We start from the raw sequence: 26,651 nt of genomic DNA on the forward strand, positions 1-26,651 counted from the left end.
CGTCTCTTCTGGCCATAAAATTAAATTCATCACCTTTCCCCCAAAGAAAACCCTCAAGAGTCAATGGTACCACAATTTTCCTAATCCTACTGGTGCGCCACGGAGCCATCCTTGACACCCACCTCTTCCCCCCCCGTCTGCCAATCACTCACTGTCTTGTTGATTCTCCTTTAGCATGTCCTTAAATCTGCCTCTTCTTTTCCCTTTTTTATAACCACTATCCTACTCTAGACCCTCATAACCTCACGCCTAAACTACCTCAATAGTAAATGATCTCAAGACTCTCCCTTCCCTTTTCTACTTCCAATACTTCTACTTTATCCAACTCAAAAAGGTTTCTGATTTCCTGTGCCTAAAATTAAAAAGCCTCAATACCTCAGGCCTCCACCGGGTGCTTTCTACCTATGACTCTAACTTACCTTTTATAGTCTCTGCGTCATACAAACTAGTTTTTAACACATCAACTGTGAGCACATCATACTCCATCACCACAGTGTATTCATTTTCCTGCACGCTCCGTATTTCTCTAACCTTATCCAGCAAGCAAATCCTTCAAGGCCAGATTCAAACCTTATCTATTCCAAGAATCTTTCCAATTGCCTCAGCTTTCCTTCTTTGCACCCTTACAGTCTTCACCACTTATTTGATATTAGCATTTTTTTAGGTATATTTCCTTCTTCAACTAGGACCTCTGCCACTTGGGAACAGGAGCCATACCTTTTAACTAATTTGGGGAATCCCTAACACAGTTCACTGTATGACGGTCATATAAAAAACATTTATTAATATTTAAAAGGAATTTTTTAGAACCTGATCTAAAAACATACTTGTCACAAACCCTAAAGGATTTTACATTAAGTACTGGCCAAATGCATACAAATGCCCAACTTACACACTGACTTGGCCTGACCAGATTAGTCAGGCTTCTGGGCCCTAAACTTCGGCTAGCTCTAACCTTAAGCAAGCCAATCCAGAACATCCTCTCTTAAGGACTCATTTGAAGTATCAGCTGACCATACACTCAAAAAAATCTCCTGTTAAAACTGCCCTGGTCATGTCATCTGCTAACCTCTACCCACTTGTCCCACTTTCCCACAAAGATCCTGCTGGCACTATTCATTTCTACATATAAGAGTAAAGCCTTTTTGGGTTTGATTCTGAGATACCTGCATACCCTGTGGTCATTCTCCTTATTGCAAAAGTCTTTTTGAATAAAGACTCGCCTTACCAAGCGGAATTTATTTGTATTTGACATCTGTATAGTGAGTGACATGACTTGGATGGGTATTGACCTCACCTATGGACCCGTGCCATCCCCACCTCAATAATGACACTTTGTGAGTCATTTAAACTCCTTTCCTGCTCACAGATTCAGGGATCTTTCCTTGAGTTCAACTCTTTAACCAGTGCTGCAGACATCTTATCTGTTGCAACATGGTAAGAAGTTACCTTGATATTTTCCAGCAAATAATTTTTTTCTTTGACTCTCTGAGTAGACAATCACACCCTAACTCTTGAGGCGGAATATTCCCAACTCTTCTGTGAGGCCTCTTCTAACTTCCCTAACTCCTATAATGGAGATTACACAAGGGAATTTCCTTGGCTCTTCACAAGGGAATACCCTTTCCCAGCTCCTTTAAATTCTTATGTCTTCATCATCAAAAAATCTACAAACAATAAATGCTGGAGATGGTGTGGAGAAAAGGGAACCCTCTTGCACTGTTGGTGGGAATGTAAATTGATACAGCCACTATGGAGAACAGTATGGAGGTTCCTTAAAAAACTAAAAATAGAACTACCATACGACCCAGCAATCCCACCACTGGGCATATACCCTGACAAAACCATAATTCAAAAAGAGTCATGTACCACAATGTTCATTGCAGCTCTATTTACAATAGCCAGGACATGGAAGCAACCTAAGTGGCCATCGACAGATGAATGGTAAAGAAGATGTGGCACATATATACAATGGAATATTACTCAGCCATAAAAAGAAATGAAATGGAGGTATTTGTAATGAGATGGATGGACCTAGAGTCTGTCATACAGAGTGAAGTAAGTCAGAAAAAGAAAAACAAATACCGTATGCTAACACATATATATGGAATCTAAAAAAAAATGGTTATGAAGAACCTAGGGGCAGGACAGGAATAAAGATGCAGACTTAGAAAATGGACTTGAGGACACAGGGAGGAGGAAGGGTAAGCTGGGGCAAAGTGAGAGAGTGGCATGGACTTACATATATTACCAAATGGAAAATAGATAGCTAGTGGGAAGCAGCCGCATAGCACAGGGAGATCAGCTGGGTGCTTTTGACCACCTAGAGGGGTGGGATAGGGAGGGTGGGAGGGAGACGCAAGAGGGAGGAGATATGGGGATATATGTATAGCTGATATTATACTCAAAGATGTAAAAAAAAAAAAAAAAAAAGATAAAGAAAAAAAAATTCTTATGTCTTGTTTAATTATCTAATCCAACAGGTAATTGTCACTCTATTGAGCGCCCTCCGTCTTCTCCCACTGACCACATGCTTCACCATTACAGCACTAATTCAGTCCAGTATCTTCAAAAATAGCAAAATTTTACTAAAGACAATCTAGAACTTCAATGTCCTCCTTGGGAAACGGGATCTCCCTAAAACCTCTCCTTTCCCATCACCATCTCTCTTCCTTCCTCCATTTTACCAACCTCAACCTTCCCTTAAATCCTTTATCTATCCTCCTTTAATACCCCAATCTCCTCCACCCCTCTATCCACCCTGTCAGACCTTTCCCTTCTCACTCCAACCCCTCAATTCCCTGTAGTCACTAGCACTTTAAGGTTCCCTTTTCCCCCCTAGGGACTCATGAGGGGCTCAGGGACCTGAAGTTAAAAATACAAATTGGAGGGGCTTCCCTGGTGGCGCAGTGGTTGAGAGTCTGCCTGCTAATGCAGGGGACACGGGTTCGAGCCCTGGTCTGGGAAGATCCCACATGCCGCGGAGCGACTAGGCCCGTGAGCCACAATTGCTGAGCCTGCGCGTCTGGAGCCTGTGCTCCGCAACAAGAGAGGCCTGCGCACCGCGATGAAGAGTGGCCCCCGCTTGCCGCAACTAGAGAAAGCCCTCGCACAGAAACGAAGACCCAACACAGCCATAAATAAAATAAATAAATAAATAATTTAAAAAAAAAAAATACAAATTGGAAACAGGCTGGATCTTTTATCCACTCAAATGAGCTTCTGAGACACCCAGACAGCCCTTGGTCTCTCTTTGGGCCCTCACTCAAAATGTAGTCCACAGCCTCCTTAAGGTTACACGTCAGGGCAAAGAAAATCTGAAAAGTCTCCTCCACAAATAATGGTGGGAAGACTTTAGCCTTCATAGTGACTGGGTAGGTAACCTCAACCTGCCCTATCTGCCAGAAACACAAAGATAAAGGAAGGATAAGAACTAGCTCTTCTACATAAACCATCAGTGAGCTGAAACTTTCAAACTGACGCTATAAGCTATTTGTATGTTTTATGTACATATGTATGCATGTTATATATGTATATAAAATACTTCCCTACCTTCAGATGGTATTGTTAAGTATAATTTTAGATTATGAAATCCCTTGAAGGAGTTCTATTCTGATTAGCTTGAAGATAAATAGGTGCTCACAGGTTCTTTTTGGAGTGATGAAAATGTTTTAAAACTGATTGTGGTGATGGTGGCACAACTCTGTGAATAGACTAAAAACTACTGAACTGTACACGTGACATGGGTGAATTGTATGGTGTGTGAATATCTCAATAAAGCTGTTAAAATAATAACAAAAAGTGCTCATATAAAAGCATTTCTAAGATTTCCAGAAGTTAAGGATATCAAAATTCTTAGAAACTAACCCAAATGTTTTAAAAATCCAAGTTAACATACATTTAGGCAAATCTTTGGTATATGAGACCAGTTTAATATTGCTGGTTTAATAAAAACACCTATGTCTTCTGAGTTATGGGCATTAAGTATAACACAAGAATAGGTTTTTATTCTACTTGAGTATGTTCTTCCTAAATTTTTACAGGTTTACTGACAGAATAAACTAGCATTTTATCTACATTTGTACTTAGCCAAGTTGAATCATTATTCTGACAAACTGTACCTCAAAAGTAATTATATCTTGTAATAAGCCAACTTGAAGATAGTTTCCAAAATCTTTTAGTAACTTAAAACCTTAGACTTATGCTAAGTTAGTCCATGGATATTCATCAAATACCTAGGTCATTTCTAAGTAAGACAGAACACTGAAGCATAAGCATTTCAAGTTTATACAAGTTTTTGCCTCTTATTTTCATGGTACCAAGAAACTACACATATTTGAGTCTATCAATGAACATATTCATTTTTGTCACATTGAGAAGTTGTACTATCTGGAAGTGCATGGCTATAAGAAGTTGTAAGCTGTATATTCATAAACTCTGCCAGTCTACTACAAAATGTTGGTGTATGACAGACAGTTCACAACTATCCACCTCATAGTTTTCTCTGTAAAATAGTAGTTACTGTCATTGTAAGTTATAACCTTGTATGTAAATGAGACTCTAATAGAAATAATAGAAATATGCAGGATGTGTTTTTAAGGAAAAAGAAAACGGTCCTAAAGTAAAGTGACTAAGTGTTTCAGAATGAGAAAGAGGAACATGTAGAACAAAACCTGAATGGACAAAGTTATAACAAGTTGATGATAAAAAGAATTTTATTTGTCACGGTCAAAGCCAGCTAAGACTTGACAGGTTTATTTGTAAGATTTTCAGAAAGTGCTTCAGTATCAAACATTATACTTGTACAAAACTAAAGTTTGGTTTTCTACTAAAATGACAAAATTTTCTTGGGTTCTGATCCGCTGTTAATAAAGAGGTTATAAAAGGTTTTTCTTTGTTTTCTGAGTAATCAATCTCCTTAGAAGCCAAAAATTCGGTGTCTTTTCAGAACTTCCTGTACTTGGTGTTAATTTTATCATGTCTTATTACTTTAAAAAGTCTTCTCACTTTTGAAAGAGCTAAAGTTCTTTCCTATGTTCACTTTTAAAAAAATATTTTTTTGACACTGGTTAAACAGGTTGCCAGGTATTTTTTCTCACTGATCCATGATCCTATTTAATCGGATGTTCAAACCTCCTGACAACTTTTGACATTCTGCCTTTTCAAATTCAAATACTAAATGATGTATTTTGCACCTACTACTGTCTTTAAAATTTCCCAGAGGGCCCCTGGAAGTTCACAAAGGATTCTTTCACCTTGTAAGAAGAGAGGTACTAAAAATAACTGGTTTATTTGATCAATGTTATGATTTGCATGGGAAGCACTGCCAAATCAGAAGAGAGGCTTACCCTCCCTAGATTAAATCAGTATGGGTAAAATGTTAATATGATTATTTCAAAAACTGGATGAAGTTCCTAGAAATTTATCAATAGCCTCAGTGTTCACAGTGTGTTTCCATTTCCTGAGTCCCAGTGGTGCTTTGTCTGATATTAAACAACAGTACAGAATTATCAATTATAATTTTGTTTTTTCTTTTTTATGATTTTTTTTAATGTTACCTTGGTCACAATTTCATTTCTCTAATTTGAATACAGTATATTATTGGTAGGCCAGTGAGTGGTTCTCCACCAGGGATTCACTTAACTTACTTACGGAATTTTATTATACAGATGTTTAGGACTTATTCCAGACTTAACTAAAAATTTTTACTTGATAATCTTGATATGCTCTAACTATATGCTTCATGACACATTATGTCTCAGGATTACTGCATATCTTTAAGTCTTTTTCTCTACAAGAGTTATATTCACTTATACTCATAAATCAGATGTAATAGCTACTCTTTTTTAAAATAAGGTTAATCATTATGCCTATAGATATCTTGCCTAAAACTTTTCTGGACTGATTTTATTTTGGTTTGCACGCCATAAAAACAACCAAACTGGGCTTCCCTGGTGGCGCAGTGGTTGAGAATCTGCCTGCCAATGCAGGGGACACGGGTTCGAGCCCTGGTCTGGGAAGATCCCACATGCCACGGAGCAACTGGGCCCGTGAGCCACAACTACTGAGCCTGAGCGTCTGGAGCCTCTGCTCTGCGCAACAAGAGAGGCCGCGATAGTGAGAGGCCCGCGCACCGCGATGAAGAGTGGCCCCCACTCGCCGCAACTGGAGAAAGCCCTCACACAGAAACGAAGACCCAACACAGCCAAAAATAAAAATAAATAAATAATAAATAAAAAATTTTATTTAAAAAAAAAAAACCAAACTTATTCATCAACTGCATTTTTTTTTTTTTTTAGATTTTTAAATTTTATTTATTTTGGCTGCGTTGGGTCTTCATTGCTGCACGTGGGCTTTCTCTAGTTGCGGCGAGCGGGGGCTGCTCTTCGTTGTGGTTTGCGGGCTTCTCATCACGGTGGCTTCTCTTGTTGCAGAGCACGGGCTCTAGGCACACGGGCTTCAGTAGTTGTGGCTCGCAGGCTCAGTGGTTGTGGCCCGCGGGCTCTAGAGCGCAGGCTCAGCAGTCGTGGCGCACGGGCTTTGCTGCGCCACGGCATGTGGGATCTTCCCAGTATAGGGCTCGAATCCATGTCCCCTGCATTGGCAGGCAGATTCTTAACCACTGCGCCACCAGGGAAGCCCAACTGCATTATTTTTTATAACAAACTCTCATCAGATCTTTCGCTTTTAAAACTACCCGTATAAGTCAGCACCACCATTTTAAGTCTTTTGTTATCTACAGAGTGTTTTTTGTTTTACTTCGATGCTTCCCTGAAAGTGCCTGCAAATGAGCTACAGGCCAAGTGCTTGTCTTCAACAAAAAAAGGATTGTTGAAAGAGGACTATACCGGTAACTCCTGGGCACAAGCTTCTGATGGCATCACTTAAATAACTTCAAGACTATACCAGTGGACTGAGTCAGGATTCCCAAAAAACTAGTGAAGCAGATGGATTCATGAGACTGTTAACCCAAGATCTAGCAGAACAAGAATTAATCACACAGGACTGAATAAACTGATGAAGGATGATTATGGGTTTTAAAATATTGCTGATGCTTTAATGTCCTATTTTCTGGATATAAGGAATTCGTTTCTCTTTTCTCTTAAGCTAGCTATAATTCATTGACAATTTCAGCAGACTATGCTTTTGTAAACAGAAATAAAAACATTTATCTTTTTCTCCCTAATTCATCCATAATTCAAAAACAAAACTCTTATTTAAATGAGTATTCTTATTTTCAGGGCAACATAGTTATTTGTATAGGTTCAATAAAAGTCTGTCCTCCCGGTTGGAAACATTATAATGCAACCAAGGCTTTGACTGGATGTCATATTTGAAAGTCATGTTCACTTAATCTAATACCACCAGTTACTTTTAAGGAGCTATGATTGATTTTATGGAACAATGCTTACAGTTCCCTTGGGAAAACTAGACTGGTACCTGGCTTACAGAGATCCCAGTCTTACAGGTAAAGTAAGCAAGGTCAATTCCAGGCAGGCCCAGGAACCCTAGGATATTTTGGGGACCTCAGGAATTTACCCAAATCTATAGGTACTGCAAGTGAAACCCAATGGTGAGTACTTGACTTGGCTTCCTGGCCTCAAGAGGCTTTTAAAAGTTCAATCCAAGATTCCTTATAAAAAGTCCCACTGAAGCAGACCTAAAATGCCTACACCTACATAAATAATCAGACCAATCTAATGAGACCAACTTCACAATGACTTTAGCCTACTTTTTTGTGGACCGAACGTCTGTGTCCCCCAAAATTCATACATTGGAACCCTACACTCCCCCTCATGTGAATGTATTAGGAGGTGGGGCCTTTGGGAGGTAATTAGTATTAGATGAGGTCATAAGGGTAGAGTCCTCATGAACAGGATCAGTACCCTTATAAAAGTCCAGAGAGAGCTTGCTTCCTCTCTCTTCTCTCTGCCCTGTGAGGATACAAAGAGAGGTCAGCAGTCTGCAAACTGGAAGAGGATCCTCAACAGAATCTGACCGTACTGGCACCCTGCTGTTGGGTTACCAGCCTCCAGAACTGTAAGAAATAAATTTCTGTTGTTTATAAGCCACCTAGTCTATAATATTTTTGTTGTAGCAGCCTGAGCTGACTAAAACATATCCCTAAGACTGACAAATTTTCTTTTAAACAACAGCAGGACTGACCAAGTGCTCACAACTACCCTTGCTTATACACTGACTTCGCTTGACAAACTTTAGTCAGGCTTTTCTCCTTTCCCACAAGCCCCTAAAGTTTGGCTTGCCCTAAATTTAAGCAAGCAGATGCTCTTAGGCTCCCTTAACAGCTCATTCCAAGCCATCAACTGACTGCAGTAAATAAAAAAAACTCCAGTTAAACTATCTTGATCATGCAATCTGCTCACCCTCACCCACTCGGCCCACACTCTTACCAAGTTACTGCTAGCCCTGCTCACCCCTGTCCATAAAAGAAGAGTCTTTTTGTGTTTTATTTTGAGATGCCTGCAGATCCTACAGAAGAGCATTCTCCCTTTTGCAATAATCCTTTTGAATAAAGTCTCTCCTTACCTAAATCTGGACTAGTTTTTATTTTACAGTAATATGACAAACCACCTATGTACAAACTCCAAAATTACAATGTTATTTATTTTCCCCTATCAAAAGTGATTGGTGTAAAAAAAAAAAAAAAAGTGATTGGTATCATTTTCAAAACCATATTAAGGTCCAGGTGAAATTAGATGCATACAGAAAGCACTGCATGTAAAATTACTGTCCAGAGTACAAGCAATCTGGCCTTAGATCAGTCATTCGTCTTTCTAGTGTCAATTAATAATTTAAATTTTCACTTTTTTTTTTTTTGCCTAAAAATATGATTTCACTTCACATCCCCAAGTTCCTGGCCCTTCCAAGCAAGGTATCACAGAAACAAAAATCAGCAAGTTACATTATAGCTAATAGGATCACAGCACTGAAGTACCTGTAATGTTCACCAAATTGAGCCCAGGCACATTTTAGTATTTTCCAGGCTCACATCTGCATGACTTTTTTGTGAGGATAGTCACTGCCACAAATAACACAAACAGCTTGAGAAACAAAAGCATGTGCTAATAATATCAAATAACAGTTTTCCTTGTATTTATGATGAATTATATTTTAAATGAATAATCTCAAAGACAAATATCCTATTCTTTAGGTTGCCTAGTCCATGTATCTGAACTAAATTTCAAAGTTATTCACATGGAGCACAGTTCTATTCATTAAGAGGAATTCCTTTTACAGAAGATATGTAAAAGACTCTCATACAAAGACTGAAATATACAATGCAGGAACTCAGTATAGCATTTACCCATCCTACAGGGAGAAGTCCATCAACTGATTTTAATTATTATAAACAAACACAATAATAAAACTCTCAATTAGACAATATTTTGATAAAATTATTTTGCCCATAAGTATGGGCAACTTTTAAAAAAGTAAATAAGTATTATAATTAACCGAACTACTTATTCTCTAGCTTATTTATAATAATCACCTAAAAGTGTTCAAGTTGCAATCCTTTAGAAGGAAAAATAAATTTAGTAGATAGTGGCCATCTTGTTTATATAAAACAAAATAGAAAATATCAGAAGTAAAAGTATTTCACGGAGTTTGTTCCAGTTGCCAAAGAATCAAGTTCAAAAACCACTGGTTTAAAACTACTGTCTAAAACAGTGCCCAGAACATAAATGTTTTACTCGTCTTTCCTGTGCATTAACATTTCTTTTAAATTAGCCATCTTGACAATAGTGACCATTTACTCAAAGTCCACAGACTGTGCACTGTGCTATCCCTTTGCAAACACTCCATCAGTTCTCACAGAAATCTTGGAAGGTATTATCCCCGTCTAATAGTAGAAGAAATAGTAAGAAATAGTAGAAGAAACTAAAGCTAAGTAACTTGTCCAAGGCTACATAAAGTGGTGGAAGACAAACCTGATTTGTCAACAAAGCCTCTTCTCTGAAATATCAACTTGCAATAAAATTTCCATGATGAAAATGAATTTTCTCAGAGTACTTACCCATGGTCTAAGCAGAACTATAACCGGTATTACTTGTTTTTCCAATATATTCAATTTATAAATTCACATAAAATATTTTCCATTTATATACTCCTTCACAGAATCTTTGATATTCAAAAAAGACAAACCTTTCTGATAGTCAAAACACATATAACTACACAGAAAAGCATTTCAGTTCAGCAAATGGAAAAACCTCCAATTAAAGAAAAGAAAAATTCTCTGAAAAACCGAACCATGGGAAATCACTGTTAGGCCTGATGATAACAATGAGCTGAAACCCTGAAGTTTCATAACCAGTCAAATTATTTCCTAGTCAGATGAGCAAATCTAAAGCCAAGTAAGTAAGAAGGGATTAAAGTATCAGATTCAACTATATGAAATTATCATCAAATATCAATTCACATGACTCAACCTAATGCTTAAAGGGTTACCGAGTCCAGGTTCTCTCTACGTTTGTTCCTTGGAACAAAGGTTCAGCAGACTGTTAAAAGGATTTACGAAAAAATTCATTGTCTACTTTGGGAAACAGTGGATTCAACAAAGTTAAAACTGGTCTCTACCTCAGAACCTCTCAGAGCCCTTAGTGCATTAATATGAAGTAAGAACCTCCAAAAGAAGGATTCATTATCCTAACGAAGGTGTACAGAGTTTAGGTAACTTATCCAAGGTCACACAGCTAGCAAATGACAAACTTAGAATAAGAATCAAATTCTCCTGATTCCCACACCAAAATTCATTCTATCTTCCCAAGACTTCGTTATACCTGATACTAAACAATTTTCCAAGGACCACTCTTATAAAAATTTAAGATGGGAAACACTAGTGGCTTGTGCTGACAGTATTTACCACCACCCCACCAAAACAAATAACAACAAAAAAAGGTAAGTAACAAAGAATTCTTAGAGAACAACAAAGCCTTCTCAAAATAAGCTAGACATAGTATTTACAGATTATACACACTTATGGTATTCCAAAACTTATATCCTTATAAAAAATATTTCCTCTAGGAAATCAGAGCTATACTCTTTTCTAACCAGCACCTGGATGGAAGTAAGGATGGCAACCTAGATCGTGAGGTCCATGAGAGCAGGGCCCGTGTCGATTTTGCTCACCAATATAGCATCAGAGCCTGATACATAGTAGGTATACCATACCTAATTGCTGAAAGAATGGACAATAAATCCCTGCTCTAACATTAACTAGCTGTAGGATCTTGATCACGCTATAATCTCTCTGAATCTGAGTTTCCCCACTTGAAAATGAAGTGGTTAGATCAGAAGGATCAAGATCTCTTCTATCTTTAAGAATTTGTGAATCTCATACGAATTAAATCTCAAATCCCCAGCATTTGAGGATACGTCCACAATCAAAAATTATAACAAAAAATAACATTTGCAAATCACTTGATATTCAGTACTTCATTTAATATACCCAACAAATTTGCAAATTAGCTTGTTATTACTACCCACATTTTACAAGTAAAGAAACTGGGGCCCAGAGAAACTCACTGACTAGACTAGAATCACAAAGTTATTAAGTAGTGAAGCATGGACTTTAAACCCAAGATTTTGGTGTTGAAATTCCCAAATCTTTCCATTACACCTTGTCCTCTGATGATAGGGATAGGGATGCAGCCCAGATAATGACAGCATTATTCCCTGGCTTTCAGCTATTGATTTAACAGGGCCAGAGGACAAAAGGTCTCCCAAACTCTCCCATCATCCCATCTTCCCAATGTTAAAGTTCCAACTCTTCTGTGAAGAAACATTATCTTAATGCAACAAATTAATCACATTTCTCCCTGGAGTCCAAGGTTAATATTGCCATTTCAACACAGGATGACATTATCATGGAATGAAAAGAATCTAAATTATGAATAAAAATCTTTCACACTGAAAGACAGTTTTAGTTCAAATACATACTCACAGTTAAGTACACTGAATTCAAAGACCACCTCATACCATTATTAGACTACAATTAAAATAAAAGCTTCACTTTTGGAAACTTTGCTTGCTAGTGGCAATGAGACAATTTAAACTATTAACTCTTTTAGGTCTTCTTACACAATATCATACTGCACAATATTACTTCAAGTACAACTTCTCTCAATTCCAATAATGAATAAACCCAACTCTAGGCTCAAACGTGGTGTTAAACAAGTGGCATTTACATCATAACCTTCCCTTCCAAGAAACACAATTGGGCAACCAGAAACATCCCAGGTTATGGATTTCAATTTCTCAAAGACTTTAACCCATCAGCTGACTCTCCTATTTGTTAACTCTATTAATCTTCTGTCTTAAAATATATACATATTCTATGTCAAATATAATTGTTTTGCACAGCTATAGCAAAATCCCCTTTCGACAGGGAGTATACTATAACAAAATAAACATATACTTATTAAACCTCTCAAGTACATAACACTGCATTAAATTCTCTGCCATGAAAATGAAATGGGCACTAGCTTTCTGGAGTTTACACGTGGAAATAGTTTAGGATATGCTTACAGTGGGTCGTAATTAAGTAAAACTAAGATACAATAGGCAGACATAATAATCCTGAAGCGTAACTAAAGAAAAAAAATTCCTCCTCCAAAAAAATGTCAATCACCCTCATCTAAAATAAATATATACTCAAAAATGGCATATCTGGCTCATTTATAGCACAAGACTATTAGTTTCTATTGTGTTCTGGAAACCTCAGTAACTTTGCACGCTTACCAAAAGTTTAGTCTGTTAAATTAATAGCTAAAAATCCCCTTAGACCCAAGAGGTTCCGTACCCGAAAAGAACTGACCGTGAACACAAGCGAGAGTTTTAACAAAACCAAAGCTACAAGTCATGGCATCAATCGGTACTTAAATTCCTCTGCTGGTAAATGCCCCATAGCATCAGAGTCATTACCACTTCACCACTGATAAGTTTGAGAAGAGCTGTTGAAATCTTGCGGGCCAGTGAAAAACCTCAGTGAACTGTCACAAAATAAAAGTCACAGCGTATGTGACAGCTTTGCAGGCCAATCAAAAAACAAAAACAAAAACCCACAGGACCATCGAATTTACGCGATTCTCGGAGCAAATTATCTAGAATAGCCTGTGTTATTTACCAAAGTGCCAAGCAGTCCCCAGGGGAGCGCAGCAGATGATAACTTAGGTCCCAAGACAGGCTCCTCTGCACCAAGGATGACTCTCCTACTTGGTGCCAACTGTGCACTTGCATGCTCCGAAAACAGGGGCAAGTCCTGAATGCCAGGAGTTGCAAGGGCAACGTTTCTATTTTATTATGGCCTGAAGCCCGGGCGATTCCCAAGGCTGAACCTCTCGACCTTTAACCTCGGAGTCACTTTCCAACTGTGCTCTCACCCACGATCATTATATCCCCAACGGAAACCAGTTATTAGTTGTAACAAGGCCTGGAAAAATAGTAAGGGAGCTCTCAAAGTTCCCAGGACCGACACAGAAAAGGCGGGGGCTTCGACGGCGAAGCCCAACGTGGAAGCATCTTGGGCTCCACCGTTCCGAGAGCCAAAATCCAGACAAAGCCCCTCGTCCCCGGTGACTCCAGGCAGAAAGAGACACACCGACCCTCAGTCACTCGGACAGAATGGGGCTCCGGGGGGTCGGGGTGTCACCCGGCCAGGGAGGCCGGACGGAGGCTCCGCTCTGCCCCGACGAGGTGGGCAAAGCGAGGCGGGGGCTGCAGCGTGGCCGGGCCGAGCGCGCAGCCCCTTCTCCCAGGCCCCTCTCTCCCTCCTTCCCCACGACCAGGCCTCTCCCGGCTCCTCTTCCCCTGCTTCGCCTCCCTCCCTCCCCTCCCCACCCCCACACCGCAGAACGAGGCCCCCTCCCCCCCCAAAGCCCACCAACTTCCCCGTTCCCCCGCTTCTCCCCACCTTTCAGGAGCACGCAGAAACTGCAGGCCAGGAGGCTCCTCAGGACGGCCCCCATCTTCCCTTCTCGCATTCGCTTCTCTCACCGGCGAGGGGCGGCCCGAAGAGGGGGAGGCGAGGAGCCGGGGCGGCCGCCGCAGCGGCAGGTCTGCACGCTCATGCTTCCCAGCTTTCCCGAGAGAGAAGAAAGAAAGGGGCCCGTCAAGGCTCCGCGCGCGCCGCCGCCGCCGCTGCCGCCCTCTCTACCGCGCCGCTCCGCCCGGGGCTCGCGCGACGCCAGCGTCTGCTTCCATGCCGCCGCCTCCTCCCCCGGCGCCCCGCTTCCCCCGCGCAGCTCCTCATTCAGCCTCTTCCTCTCACGCAGCGGCGCAGGGATATGCCTCCTGCCGCCTTCATGAGTCGCCGCCGAGGTCTCCCTGCGCGCGGGCGAGCCCCCTCCCTCGGCACCGCCTCCCGGGCATTTCAGAAAAGGAGCGGGGGCCGTGCGCACGGCCTCGGCTGGGAGACCCCGGGAGACGTGCGGGGCGAGCAGAGGCGGGCGGGAGGGGAAAGGCCGCCCGGCGGCGCATTCCAATGGGATTCTTTCCCGGGCCGGCCCCTTCGGCCCTCCCCGCGGAGGGCGTGAAGCGACGTCGAACAACATCGGAGACGGCGTGGTCGGGACTACTTTCTGCGGCTCGGCCCGGCCGCCGCCTGCGCGGGTCTTTGTGCGGCTGCTGCCGGCCGAGCCAGGTGAGGCTCCTGGGCCACGCCGGCCGCCACCTGGGCCGGGGCCGCGGGGGGCGGCGGGGGACGGCGGGCCGGGGCCGGCAAAGCCGCAGGTCCACGCTCAGGGAGCCACGCGGGTCCCAACGCGGGTGATGAGCTTAGTCCCAGGGTTGGAAATTGGTTTAAGCATCTATTTTTTTTAAGGTAAATAAAAATTAATGCTGCGTCCACCGACTTTCAACGTAGATATGGTTTGAACACCAGAAGGGTGTTCAAACGCCAACACAAAACGGAGATTTTTAAAATTTTTCTCCTGGTTTCCCAGAACTACAGACTGCCCCCTCAGTTAAGTCCAACAAGGACTAAAGATTTCTAAACTGGCAGATAAAATTCCAAGATAAATGCGTCAGCACCTAAGACAGAGCAAAGGGACAATCGGTCAGAACTGTCTTCGGGATTTTACAAACCGCGTTTAATGATGAATGTTGGGCATGTTTTGACGATCCGTTTTCAGCTTGAGGAAAGGATTCCTCGGAATCTCGGACTCTGATTTTGTACAGCCTCTGCTGTCTGCTCTCCGTGCACTGGGCATTCAGGAGTAACAACCCACACGCCCCTGGAATCACATGGCAGCTTCAGTGCGGGGTGAAGGGGGAGGTGGGGAGGGAGGAGGGCAAGCCACCAAGAGTTAACGTAAAGGAGCCATTAGGTGCAACCTGCCCAGCTGTCACATGCCCTTACCTGGGGGCAGATGGATGCGGAGCTGGAGCCACTCCTGCATTGGTACTGGTATCTTAGTAACATTGCAGTTCACCAAGTGCTGAGCACACATGATCAGATTTGACGCTCACAGCTACCCTGGGGTAAGGCAGGTTGTGTCACTTAGTATCCTTAGTGCAGAGAGGAAAATGAGAAGCTGAGGAGTTCAATGACTTACCCAAGGTCACTCAGGTAGAGGATAGCAGGTCAGAACCCAACCCAGGTCTTCCGACTGCAGACGCTCTGCTCCTTCCGAGAAATGCACACGGAACCAAGGCAATACGTGTCTGTAAGCAGGAAGGCAGAAAGAGCCAAATCACTTTCTCCTAATCTCACCTGTGAAAGTCTGGCCATCATTGATTTAAATTACCTTCTTCCAAGAAACATGTCAGGACTCTGCAAGTTTTGTATTCTGTCCTCCTCAAAACAGGTAACTGAGAACCAGGTTTTCAGCAGTAGCCTAGAGAATATTACCTGGAAGCTGTGTGGCTGTGGAGACAACACGATGTAATGAGAAGGCATGAGCTTTGGAATAAGACCGGTAGGCTCCAAAACCCTGCCAGTTACTAGATGTGTAACTTTGGGCATGATAGTTAAATGCACTGCACCTCAGTTTTCTCATCTGTAAAATGGGGATAATACCTCCTTCAGGTTTGTGGTAGGAATTAAATTTTAAAATATATACAAACTTCTCACTATATAATAGGTGCTCAATAAATGACCATTTCCTTTCCCAACTGCTGCAAGGTGAATGGTATCATAGTAACTTGGAATCCTTCGAAGAGAATGGAAAAGAGGGAAAAAAATTCATGCTCAAAATGTTTATTCCAGGATTATTTCTAGTTGGAGGTAGATAACTGTGAAGCCAATAAAAATTAATCTTCAGGACTTCCCCCCCACGACTTTCACAGGCCCCTTCCAAAGCCTGGAGAGGGACCCTAACAATGTGTTCACATGGTCCTATTTGCAAAAGTAAGATAATTTTGTATTCTTTTTCTGAAAACATGACTCAAAATTGTGTAAATTTCAAGTTCCACAAAACCTGGATCTGTTTCTATTTATAATAGAAAACTGGGTATAACCTAAGCCTCTTTTAGGCTATCAACCGAAGCAGGGAAATGAGATATGCAATCGTGGAAAAATGATAATTTGGAGGACTATGAAACAGTGTTGGAAAATGCTTACAGTTCATTAAGCTTAAAAACATATAAAAGTGCATGTATATTTTAATTACAGCTATGTAAAATATAAATATATATACATGTATAAACAAAAACATATATATATAAATATCGCATATTTGAGAAAAGACCGAAAGTAAATACACTAAAACAGGGATTAGGATGGTGAAGTAATATGAGATTTACTTTATTTTTCTGTTCTTAAATTTCCTTTAATGTATTATATATTTTTTGCAATTTCTTTAAAGGTACTTATGTGAAAATCTATAGCTTAAGCTTAAGCTCAGCCAGGATGCTGTTCTTACTACTTAATAATTTGTTTCACATGCATTCAAGTGCCTGTTAAAAATACTCAGTGCCAGTCCCGGTGTCAAGTGCTGGGTATGCAAAGATGAGATTAATCATATAATCCCTACCCTCTAGAAGCTTACAACCTGGTTTGGAAACTCTAATTAATAAAACAAATAAATAAAATGTTAAAATTGCTGTAGTGCATGTTTGTGCCATATCAACAAGGAATTCAAGTACAGAAGCACTTAAGTCTGCCTGAACAATTTAAAGAAGGGAAAATAACCCTACAGCTGAGTCTTGAAATTTAAGTCGGAGTTTGTCAGGCCAACACGACTGACAAGGAATTCCAGGCAGAAAGGGAGCAGGTGCAAAGGCACTGAATTATTAGAGAGAGAGCTTGGCATGTTGGGGATCTGAAAGTAGATCCATATATCTGAAGCATAGGGCGCTTTCAGAGAATATCGGGAAATGAAGCAAGACCGTTAAGCAGGTATTGGATAATAAAGAGCTTTTTAAGTCATGCTAAGAAGTTTAGATTTTCACCTCTTGACAATGGACATTGAAGGATTTTTCTCATGGAGAGAACTGATTTGCATGTTAAATAATTTCTCTGGCAACAGTGTGAATAAGAGAATGGAGGCAAAGCAAAAAGTAGGAACACCAGTGAGGAAGTTATTTTTAGTCTATGAAAGAGATGGTCAGGACAGCAGCACTGGGGATTGAAAAAAGATGGTGGATTCCAGGAATATGAGATAGAAACAGCAGGATGTGGTAACCTAACAGATGTGAATTTGGAGAGAGAGAGAAGTAGTCTATGATGAATCCAGGTTTCTAAAATATGCACCCCAGTGAATGGGAGTCTCATTTACTAAGAAAAGAAATGCATAAGGAGCATTCCAAGAGGGACAGATGATAAGTTCAACAATGGGTCTTTTATATTGGCGGGGTCTGTAAAACACCAAGCTTGCTGCTATCCAGGAGACCGTTTTGTTTGATTGTTTGTTTTTGTTTTTGTTTTTTAAATTTTTATTGGAGTATAGTTGATTTACAATGTTGTGTTAGTTTCTGCTGCACAGCAAAGTGAATCAGTTATACATATATCCACTCTTTTTTAGATTCTTTTCCCATATAGGCCATTACAGAGTACTGAGTAGAGTTCCCTGTGCTATACAGTAGGTCCTTATTAGTTATCTAGTTTATATATAGGAGTGTGTATATGTCAATCCCAATCTCCCAATTTATCCCTCCCCCCCTTTCCCCTTGGTAACCGTAAGTTTGTTTTCTATATCTGTGACTCTATTTCTGTTTCATAGATAAGTTCATTTGTACCCTTTCTTTAGATTCCACATATAAGCAATGTCATATGATATGTCTTTCTCTGACTTACTTCACTCAGTATGACAATCACTAGGTCCATCCATGTTGCTGCAAATGGCATTATTTTGTTCTTTTTGACGGCTGAGTAATATTCCATTGTATATATGTGCCACATCTTCTTTATCCATTCATCTGTCAATGGACATTTAGGTTGCTTCCATGTCTTGGCTATTGTAAATAGTGCTGCAATGAACATTGGGGTGCGTGTATCTTTTCGAATTACAGTTTTCTCTGGATATATGCCCAGGAATGGGATTGCAGGATCATATAGTAGCTCTATTTTTAGTTTTTTAAGGAACCGCCATACTGTTCTCCATCGTGGCTGCACCAATTTACATTCCCACCAACAGTGTAGGAGGGTTCCCTTTTCTCCACACCCTCCAGGAGACCATTTTGACGTAGAAGTCTGGGCTCAGGAGAGGAATGGAAAACACAGTCATCAGTGATGATTGTGGAGCTTCTACACCACACAGTCCAGGGGACATACTGTAGAATATTAAATAGTGATTGAATAGTTATTAGCACAATTTTCTGGACGACGATAGTAAGGCATCTTCAGGAAGGGAAATCCTTTTTTCAATTCAAGTGAAGTCACCTTGGGGTCACCTCCTTGGCAGGCTGAGGGTAGAGATGATGGTTGAAACCATAAACTTGCCTAAGGAGAGAACAAAACATTTAGTGTGACTAGAAAAGTGAGCCATGGCAGAACCATGTGGTATACAAGAATCTAGGAACAAACAGAAGAAGAGAGGCTGGGGAAAGAGACAAAAAGAGGTGAGTGGAAAACTGGCTGAAAGTGCTGCCAGGAGAGAAGGTGCGTCAATAATGGCAAATACAGGGACTTCCCTGGTGGTCCAGTGGTTAAGACTTCACCTTCCAATGCAGGGGGTGCGGGTTCGATCCCCAATCTGAGAGCTAAGATCCCACATGCCTCTCAGCCAAAAAACCAAAACATAGAACAGAAGCAATATTGTAACAAATTCAATAAAGAGTTTTAAAATGGTCCACATCAAAAATAATAATAATAATAATAGCAAAATGCAGTCGGCCTTCTGTATCTGCGGTTCCACATCCACAGATTCAACCAACCCCGATCGGATGGAGGATGCAGAACCCGCGGTCACGGAGGGCTGACAGTACTACACCACTTTATATAAGGGACTTGAGCATCCCCCTATTTTGGTAACCGAGGGATCCTAGAATCCACCCTCGAGGGCCGACTATACAGTGTACTGTGAAGTCTGCTAAGAGAAGCACTGAAAAGAGGCCATTGTGACATATAACTTCCCAAAAGGTCATTGATGGGAACATACATTATGCCAACATATTAGGAAAGCAATCTGGGAGTAAAATACACACACCTTTTAAACTAGAGTTCCACTTCTTGGAATTTATCGGCAGAAAGAAAAGTTTATAGAGATACGCATATATAGATATTTACTATAACATTGTATGTAATAGAAAACAAACAAAACAAAAAAACAAGCCTACAAAAAATGGCAGTTTTATGTGATTCAACCTAGGCAAAAGAACCTAAATGCACTTCAGTAGGGAATAGTTGAATCAACAACAGTATATCCTTATTGTGGAATACTATACAACTGTCAAAAAGAATTCTATAAATTTATATCTATTGGTTTGAAAGTGTAGCTGTGATATATGGTTAACTGAAGAGCAGGTTAGAGAATAGAATGTTCAATGTGATGGAATTTTTGTTTAGAAGAAAAGAAGGAATGAAGGGAGGGTGAAAGAGAAGAAGAGAAAGACAGAAATCCTATGTAGTTGCATATGTGTTTGTTTTAGATTTGGATGGACAAAGCAAAAAGTATGGATGGTAAACATGAAGTTGTTAAGAGTGAACATTCAGGGACTTCCCTGGTGATCCAGTGGTTAAGACTCTGTGCTCCCAATGCAAGGGGGCCCAGGTTCGATCCCTGGTCAGAGAACTAGATCCCGCATGCCACAGCTAAGACCCAGTGCAGCCAAATAAATAAATGTGTTTTTTTTTAAAAAAGAGTGGACATTCAGAGGTGTGTACTTAGCAGAGGTAATGGGAACTTAATTCTACTTTTGACACTTTACTATTTGAGATGCTTGAGGATCATTACTTTTTTAATTCAAATGCCTGTTTTTTAAAAAAATCACTACTAAACTTAAAGTGAACAAAATAGTCATTGATGACTTTAGCCAAGGCAATTTCAGTGAGTTATGAGAGCCAAAGCAAGAGTGAAGTGAATTAAGAAATGAATAGGAAACAGGGAGGGAGGCCAGTGGTTTTCCCAGAATTTTGTTGTTAAAGGAAAGAGCAATTGGGTGGCTAGAAAGGAATTTGGAGATGGAGGAATTTAGGGGTTGACATGGTTAGGGTTGACTGGTTACTTTGTTTTTCAGTTTGAGAGGAACACAGTCACATTTATAACCTGAAGTGGGTGATCCAATAAAGAAGGAGGAAAAAGGAGTGAATTGGAGGCTTCCCAGAAGATCTGGAACCTGGCAGGGTGCATGAGTCTTGGATGGGAGCAGGAGGAGGGAGGGGGAGGGAGACGGGAATGGAGAGGAGGAGGGGGAGGAGGAGGAGGGCTGCCATTTCTGGGCAAGAGGAGAATAAGCGTGCCTATTTAGGGCTGCTGAAGTTCCAGCTCCCTTTCTCCCACCCCCATTTTCTACAGGCTTCTTCCAGAGGCCCTAGGAGGGACCCTGGCAATGATTTAATGTGGTCATGTGTTTTTACAAAATTTGCAAAAGTAAGGTATTTTTTGTATTCATTTTTTTTAAAAGTTCCCCCTTCTCCAGTTGAATCTGCTCAGGCACCACAAAACCAAATCTGCCCCTGGTAGCTGTTAATAGGTTTGGGGCAGAGGGGATAGGGGAGGCCAAAACTGAAAGAAATTTATGTTTGTTCGCCTTCATTTTATTAATAAACAAAAAGCAAAGTTAATCTGTTCAGAGTGAAGTAAGAAAGAATATAGTGGGGGCTTCAGGAAAGTGATGAAGATTTGGAAAAGCAGCTGAAGGAATGGACGAGGGAGCTGACAAAGAATTCCCCAACATCAGAGAGGGTCCTGCTGCAACTGGTTACCATAAATTTGGTGGGTACCATGAACGGTGGCCTTCTTGCCTCTATTTTCCCATCACGGAATGGAAATAATATTTGTTCCTAGCTACAGCATGAGAGTATTGCAGGGGATGCATAAGAAGAATTCATTACAATTTGAAAAGAATTATACTTTGTTTCTGGTAATAGTTTTTCTTATTTCAACATCAGCTATATAAACCCCCAATAAGACTAATAAAATTAAAACATGAACAATAAATACTTAGCCCCTGCAGGAGGAGAGGACATCTGCAGTAGAGGGTACCCTGCCCTAGGGAACCAGAGCCAGAGCAGAGAGGAGGGTGTCCATGCCAGGGAGGGGATGACGGTGGAGTCAGAATGTTGGTTACGTACAGAGGAATTGATCAAGTAAGTAAACACATTAAGGACAGTGGACACTGGGTTTCTAACTGTTGGAGAAGGAGTTACAAATACAAGGGAGCTGTATTGGTGCCCAAGTCAATGAAAATGGTGGACTAGTTCTGTTAGGGTCCTGTCTCTTCCCAGACACACTGAAAAAACCTGGCAGAAACTGTCAGAATCAACTTTATCAGAGCTCTAGAAGATAGTCAAGGGTCTACAGCAACCAAGCAAATGCTTTATCAGGAGGAGGGCCACTGAAACATGGTAGAGGAGGTTTGTCATGTTTGACCCTACCCTTGCCCAGCCTTGCCTCCCTGGGGCAGAAGCATTCTAGAAAACAGCAGCCAGTGTTCCCAGAGTGGGTTCCTTGATCTGGAGAGAGCAGAGAGGACCTTGTTCCCAGGGAATTGTGTTTGTATGTTTTGGCCTGTTTGGGGGCTCCCTGAAGGACTGAAGCAAGGGGTTTGCCTTTGTATCACCCAACTCAGGACCCTCTAAGAGTGCAGAAGTGGCTGTCTGGAGGAGATTCTTCAAAAACATGCAAAGGGGGGCTTCCCTGGTGGCGCAGTGGTTGAGAATCTGCCTGCCAATGCAGGGGACACGGGTTCGAGCCCTGGTCTGGGAAGATCCCACATGCCGCGGAGCAACTAGGCCCGTGAGCCACAACTACTGAGCCTGCGCGTCTGGAGCCTGTGCTCCGCAACAAGAGAGGCCGCGATAGTGAGAGGCCTGCGCACCGCGATGACGAGTGGCCCCCGCTCGCCGCAACTAGAGAAAGCCCTCGCACAGAAACGAAGACCCAACACAGCCAAAAATAAATAAATAAATTTATAAATTTATTTAAAAAAAAAAAAAAACGTGCAAAGGCAGCTGGGACAAACCACAGACATGTAGAAACCTGGGAGGAAAAGCTGAGGATTGATACACTTAGGGAATAAGGTTTTGAAAAGCTCCTGTGCATTCAGGGGAATCGAGAAAGCTATGCACATGCTCAGGGCAGGACACAGCCTCAGAAAAGACCTGAAAAGACCATACGCTTTCACCTCTGGCTGATCTCCAGGCTTAGCACAAGCAGGAGCGAAGGCTAAAGCCAAGTGATAAATGGCCTGACTAACACTGAAGCATCGGCGGCAACACACAGAGAGACTACAGAGAGTTCAGAGACTACGCAAGACAAAGAATATGATCTTTACAGAAGTAGTTTAGGAAAGTCACTAAACAAACAACTACAGCCCACAGCAACCAACAACAACAAATCCTGGGAAAGAGGAGAATTTGATTTCCAAAGTTACCTCATATTTTAAATGTCTGTGGTTTTCAACAAAAAAATCATGAGGCATATAAAGAAACAAGAAAGCATGGCCTATCTACAGGGGAAAATAAAGAAATTAACAGAAACTATCTTTGAGGAAGCATAGACACTGGACTTACTGGACAAAGACTTTAAATCAACTGTCTTAAATATATTCAAGAGCTAAAGGAAACCATGGACAAAAGGCTAAAGGAAACCAGGAGAACAATGCCTCAACCAATACCACATGTCAATAAAGAGAGAGAAATTATTTGAAAAGGAACCAAATAAAAATTCTGGAGCTAAAAATACAACAACTGAAATGAAAATTTCACTAGCAGAATTCAGCAGCAGATACAAGCAGGCAGAAGAATCACTGAATTTGAAGATAGGTCAATCGAAATTATCAAGTCTGAGGAGCAGAAAGAAAACAACATGAAGAAAAATGAACAGAGACTATGAGACCAGTGGGACACCATTAAGTGTACCAACATACACATAATATGAGTCCCAGGAGGAGAGGAGAGAGTGAGAAAGAGGCAGAATATTTAAAGAAATAATAATCCAAAGCTTCTTGTGTTTGTTAAAATATATAAACCTACACATCCGAGAAGCTTAACAATTACAAAGAGTTACAAACACAGAAACAGAGAAAACTAGAATGGACCCTGTGATGCTGTATTAGTATTGGATGTATTGTTATGAACTCATGGTTTTCAATATATGTGGGTAGATATAGAAATAAACATGGCTGTAAGTGTGTGTGTGGGTCTGTGTGTGTGGGTCTGTGTGTGTGTGTATTCCCTAGCTCTGTCCAACAAGCGGATGTATTAGTTCATGTCTACTGAGAAGCAGTCACCAAGACAGGATTAGATGTGTAAGAGATCTATAGGGGAGATGGGAGAGACACAACTCAATGTCATGTGTGATTCTGAACCATATCTTGTTGCTAGAAAACATTTTATTGAGACAATTGGCAAAACTTGAGTGGAACCTGAGGATTAGACAGTCATGTATCAACGTTAATTTTCTGATTTTAATGGTTGCATTGTGACTAAGTAGGAAAGAGGTCTTAGTCATAGGAAATAACACTAAAAAGTATTTGGGGACGGTGGGGCATCAGATCCATACTTTCTCTCAAACGGTTAAGGACAAAACGTTCTTTGCACTGTACTTAACTTTTTTTTAAAAAAACTTTTTGAATGTTTCAAGATAAAAAAGTAATAAAAGTACGCATGCTATTTGAAAGATAAATGTGTTATAAATATAAGGTTTTATTATTTAAATTCAAAGAGCCCTTTAACATTTTTTAACATGATGAGTTAAAAAATGATGAGGGCTTCCCTGGTGGCACAGTGGTTGAGAGTCTGCCTGCCAATGCAGGGAACACGGGTTCGAGCCCTGGTCTGGGAGGATCCCGCGTGCCGCGGAGCAGCTGGGCCCGTGCGCCACAGCTGCTGAGCCTGCGCGTCTGGAGCCTGTGCCCCGCAACAAGAGAGGCCGCAACAGTGAGAGGCCCGCGCACCGCGATGAAGGGTGGCCCTCGCTCGCCGCAACTAGAGAAGGCCCTCACGCGGAAACGAAGACCCAACACAGCAAAAATAAATAAATAAATAATTTAAAAAAAAAAAAATGATGAGTTCTTACTTTTCTCCTCATCCAAGATTACTGCAATTCATTTACAAGACTGAATGGAATCTCAACATTTAAATACCTAATCGCTTTCTTTCAGCTTTGGCACAGATGAACTGGATTTCCCCACATGTCTGAGTCACCTGATAACAAATATCCCAGCTTAAATAGGTTTAAAATTGCACTATTAGTAAAGCGGCATCATGAATTGTGTCTCAGATTCAAGGATTTATAGTAACAATATGTCTTTAGCATTCATGTTCTTTCTCAACATACACATTTTTCTTTCATGCTGTAAAAAGTTCTTCTGATGCTGAAAAGTCTTTTTCTCCACCTATAACAGAATGAAGCCCCTCTCCCACTTCTCACTCCCAGAAAATCAGACAGCCTGATGTGTTTTTCGCTTTAATCTGAATTGTAAAACACTGCATTCTTTCAGTTTTCCCACAAAATGAAGAGAAAGAAATATGCACTTGCCATCTGGGGGGTATATTGTCTAGGTAAATAAAACATGGTCCCAACCTCTTCCCCGCCTCCGTGCCACTTCTGAGAGTGAGAATGGGGAGGAATTCTACCATCAGGGAAGAAGAAATTCTCCTTCACCATTGTTAGAATCTGTTCAATTTGGAGGCATAGGAGCCAGATTTTTCCGTTGGAGATAAAAACAATCAGTCCTACCCAAATTTGCTGTAGCTGAAACTGTTTAAGCATATTCCTGAATCAGTGGTCCTCAATAGTGGGGAAAGGGGGTAGATTCTGCCCCCTCCCCCGAAGTTTTAGCACTGCCTAGTGACATTGCAGGTTGTCAAAACTAGGGGGGTGGGGAGGTGCTACTGGCATTTCGTGCGTGGAGGCCAGGGACGTTGCTAAACATCCTACAATCACAGGACAGTCTCCGCAACAAAGAATTGTTAGTGCCAGGATTGAGAAACCCAGCCCAAGGTGAATACAGAAAAGACGAGGGAGGGAAAAAAATACCAAGAAACACAAACACAGAACACAATTAAAAACTAATATTCAGGGCTTCCCTGGTGGCGCAGTGGTTGAGAATCTGCCTGCCAATGCAGGGGACACGGGTTCGAGCCCTGGTCTGGGAAGATCCCACATGCCGCGGCGCAACTAGGCCCGAGATCCACAGCTACTGAGCCTGCGCGTCTGGAGCCTGTGCTCCGCAACAGGAGAGGCCGCGATAGTGAGAGGCCCGCGCACCGCGATGAAGAGTGGCCCCCGCTTGCCGCAACTGGAGAAAGCCCTCGCACAGAAACGAAGACCCAACACAGCCAAAAATAAATTAGTAAATAAAATTTAAAAAACAACAACCAAAAAAACACACTAATATTCAAACTATGAATTGCACACAGATTTATAAAGACACGAATTTTTTCGGGATTAAGTTCCTATTTTGTGACCTTTCAGGATATTGCTGAGAGGCAGTTAAAGCCCTTTTGAGTTTCCCCATGACTATCTTTTTATCAATTCATTTGCCAAGCATTTCTTGAGCACCTAGAGTGTGTCAGACGCTGAGAACACAAAGATGGATGACTCTCTCTCTTCCCTGGAGGAGCTAAGAGATTTTAGTGGTTGAAATATCTTAAAGTAAAAAAATTATAATACAAATGGCAAGAGCGAAAAGGGCAAGTAACAGATTTATCGAGTACCTTCTCTAAGCCAAGCACATCTGCTTATCTTGAGTAATTCTCATATCAGCTCTCTCCAGTGAGTATTATTCCCATTTCACAAAGACGAAAGCATGAAATTAATAACAAGAGCTAACAAGTATGTGTCAGGCGCTGTTCTTGGTGTCTTTTACATATGAGCTCACGTTATCCCCATGACTGCCCTATGATATGGGTACTGATATCATCATCCCCATTTTACACATGTGGATACTGAGAGACTGAGAGTTTGGTCCAAGGTCCTGCCACCAGGTCATCTGGCTCCAGAATCTATGCTCTTTACAACCCACTCCAGTGCATCTCTTGTGCCTTAGCCCAAAGAAGCAGGTGGCTGATCTGGATGTAAAAGCCA

The 26,651-nt window shown here is 41.3% G+C and overlaps 1 protein-coding gene across 1 annotated transcript in view; it reads right to left on the reverse strand.

Annotated features, from left to right (window-relative positions):
- The window catches only part of LRP6 (LDL receptor related protein 6), a 179,495-nt gene extending 165,226 nt beyond the window's left edge, over positions 1-14,269 (reverse strand). The window contains exon 1 of the mRNA XM_068560706.1: positions 13,931-14,269. Within this exon, the coding sequence (XP_068416807.1) occupies positions 13,931-14,000 (70 nt within the window). The 5' untranslated portion in view covers positions 14,001-14,269. The remainder of the gene's footprint in view (positions 1-13,930) is intronic.
- Positions 14,270-26,651: the final 12,382 nt, after the last annotated feature.

Source organism: Eschrichtius robustus, chromosome 13 (assembly GCF_028021215.1).
Source record: "Eschrichtius robustus isolate mEscRob2 chromosome 13, mEscRob2.pri, whole genome shotgun sequence".
Lineage (NCBI taxonomy): Eukaryota > Metazoa > Chordata > Mammalia > Artiodactyla > Eschrichtiidae > Eschrichtius > Eschrichtius robustus.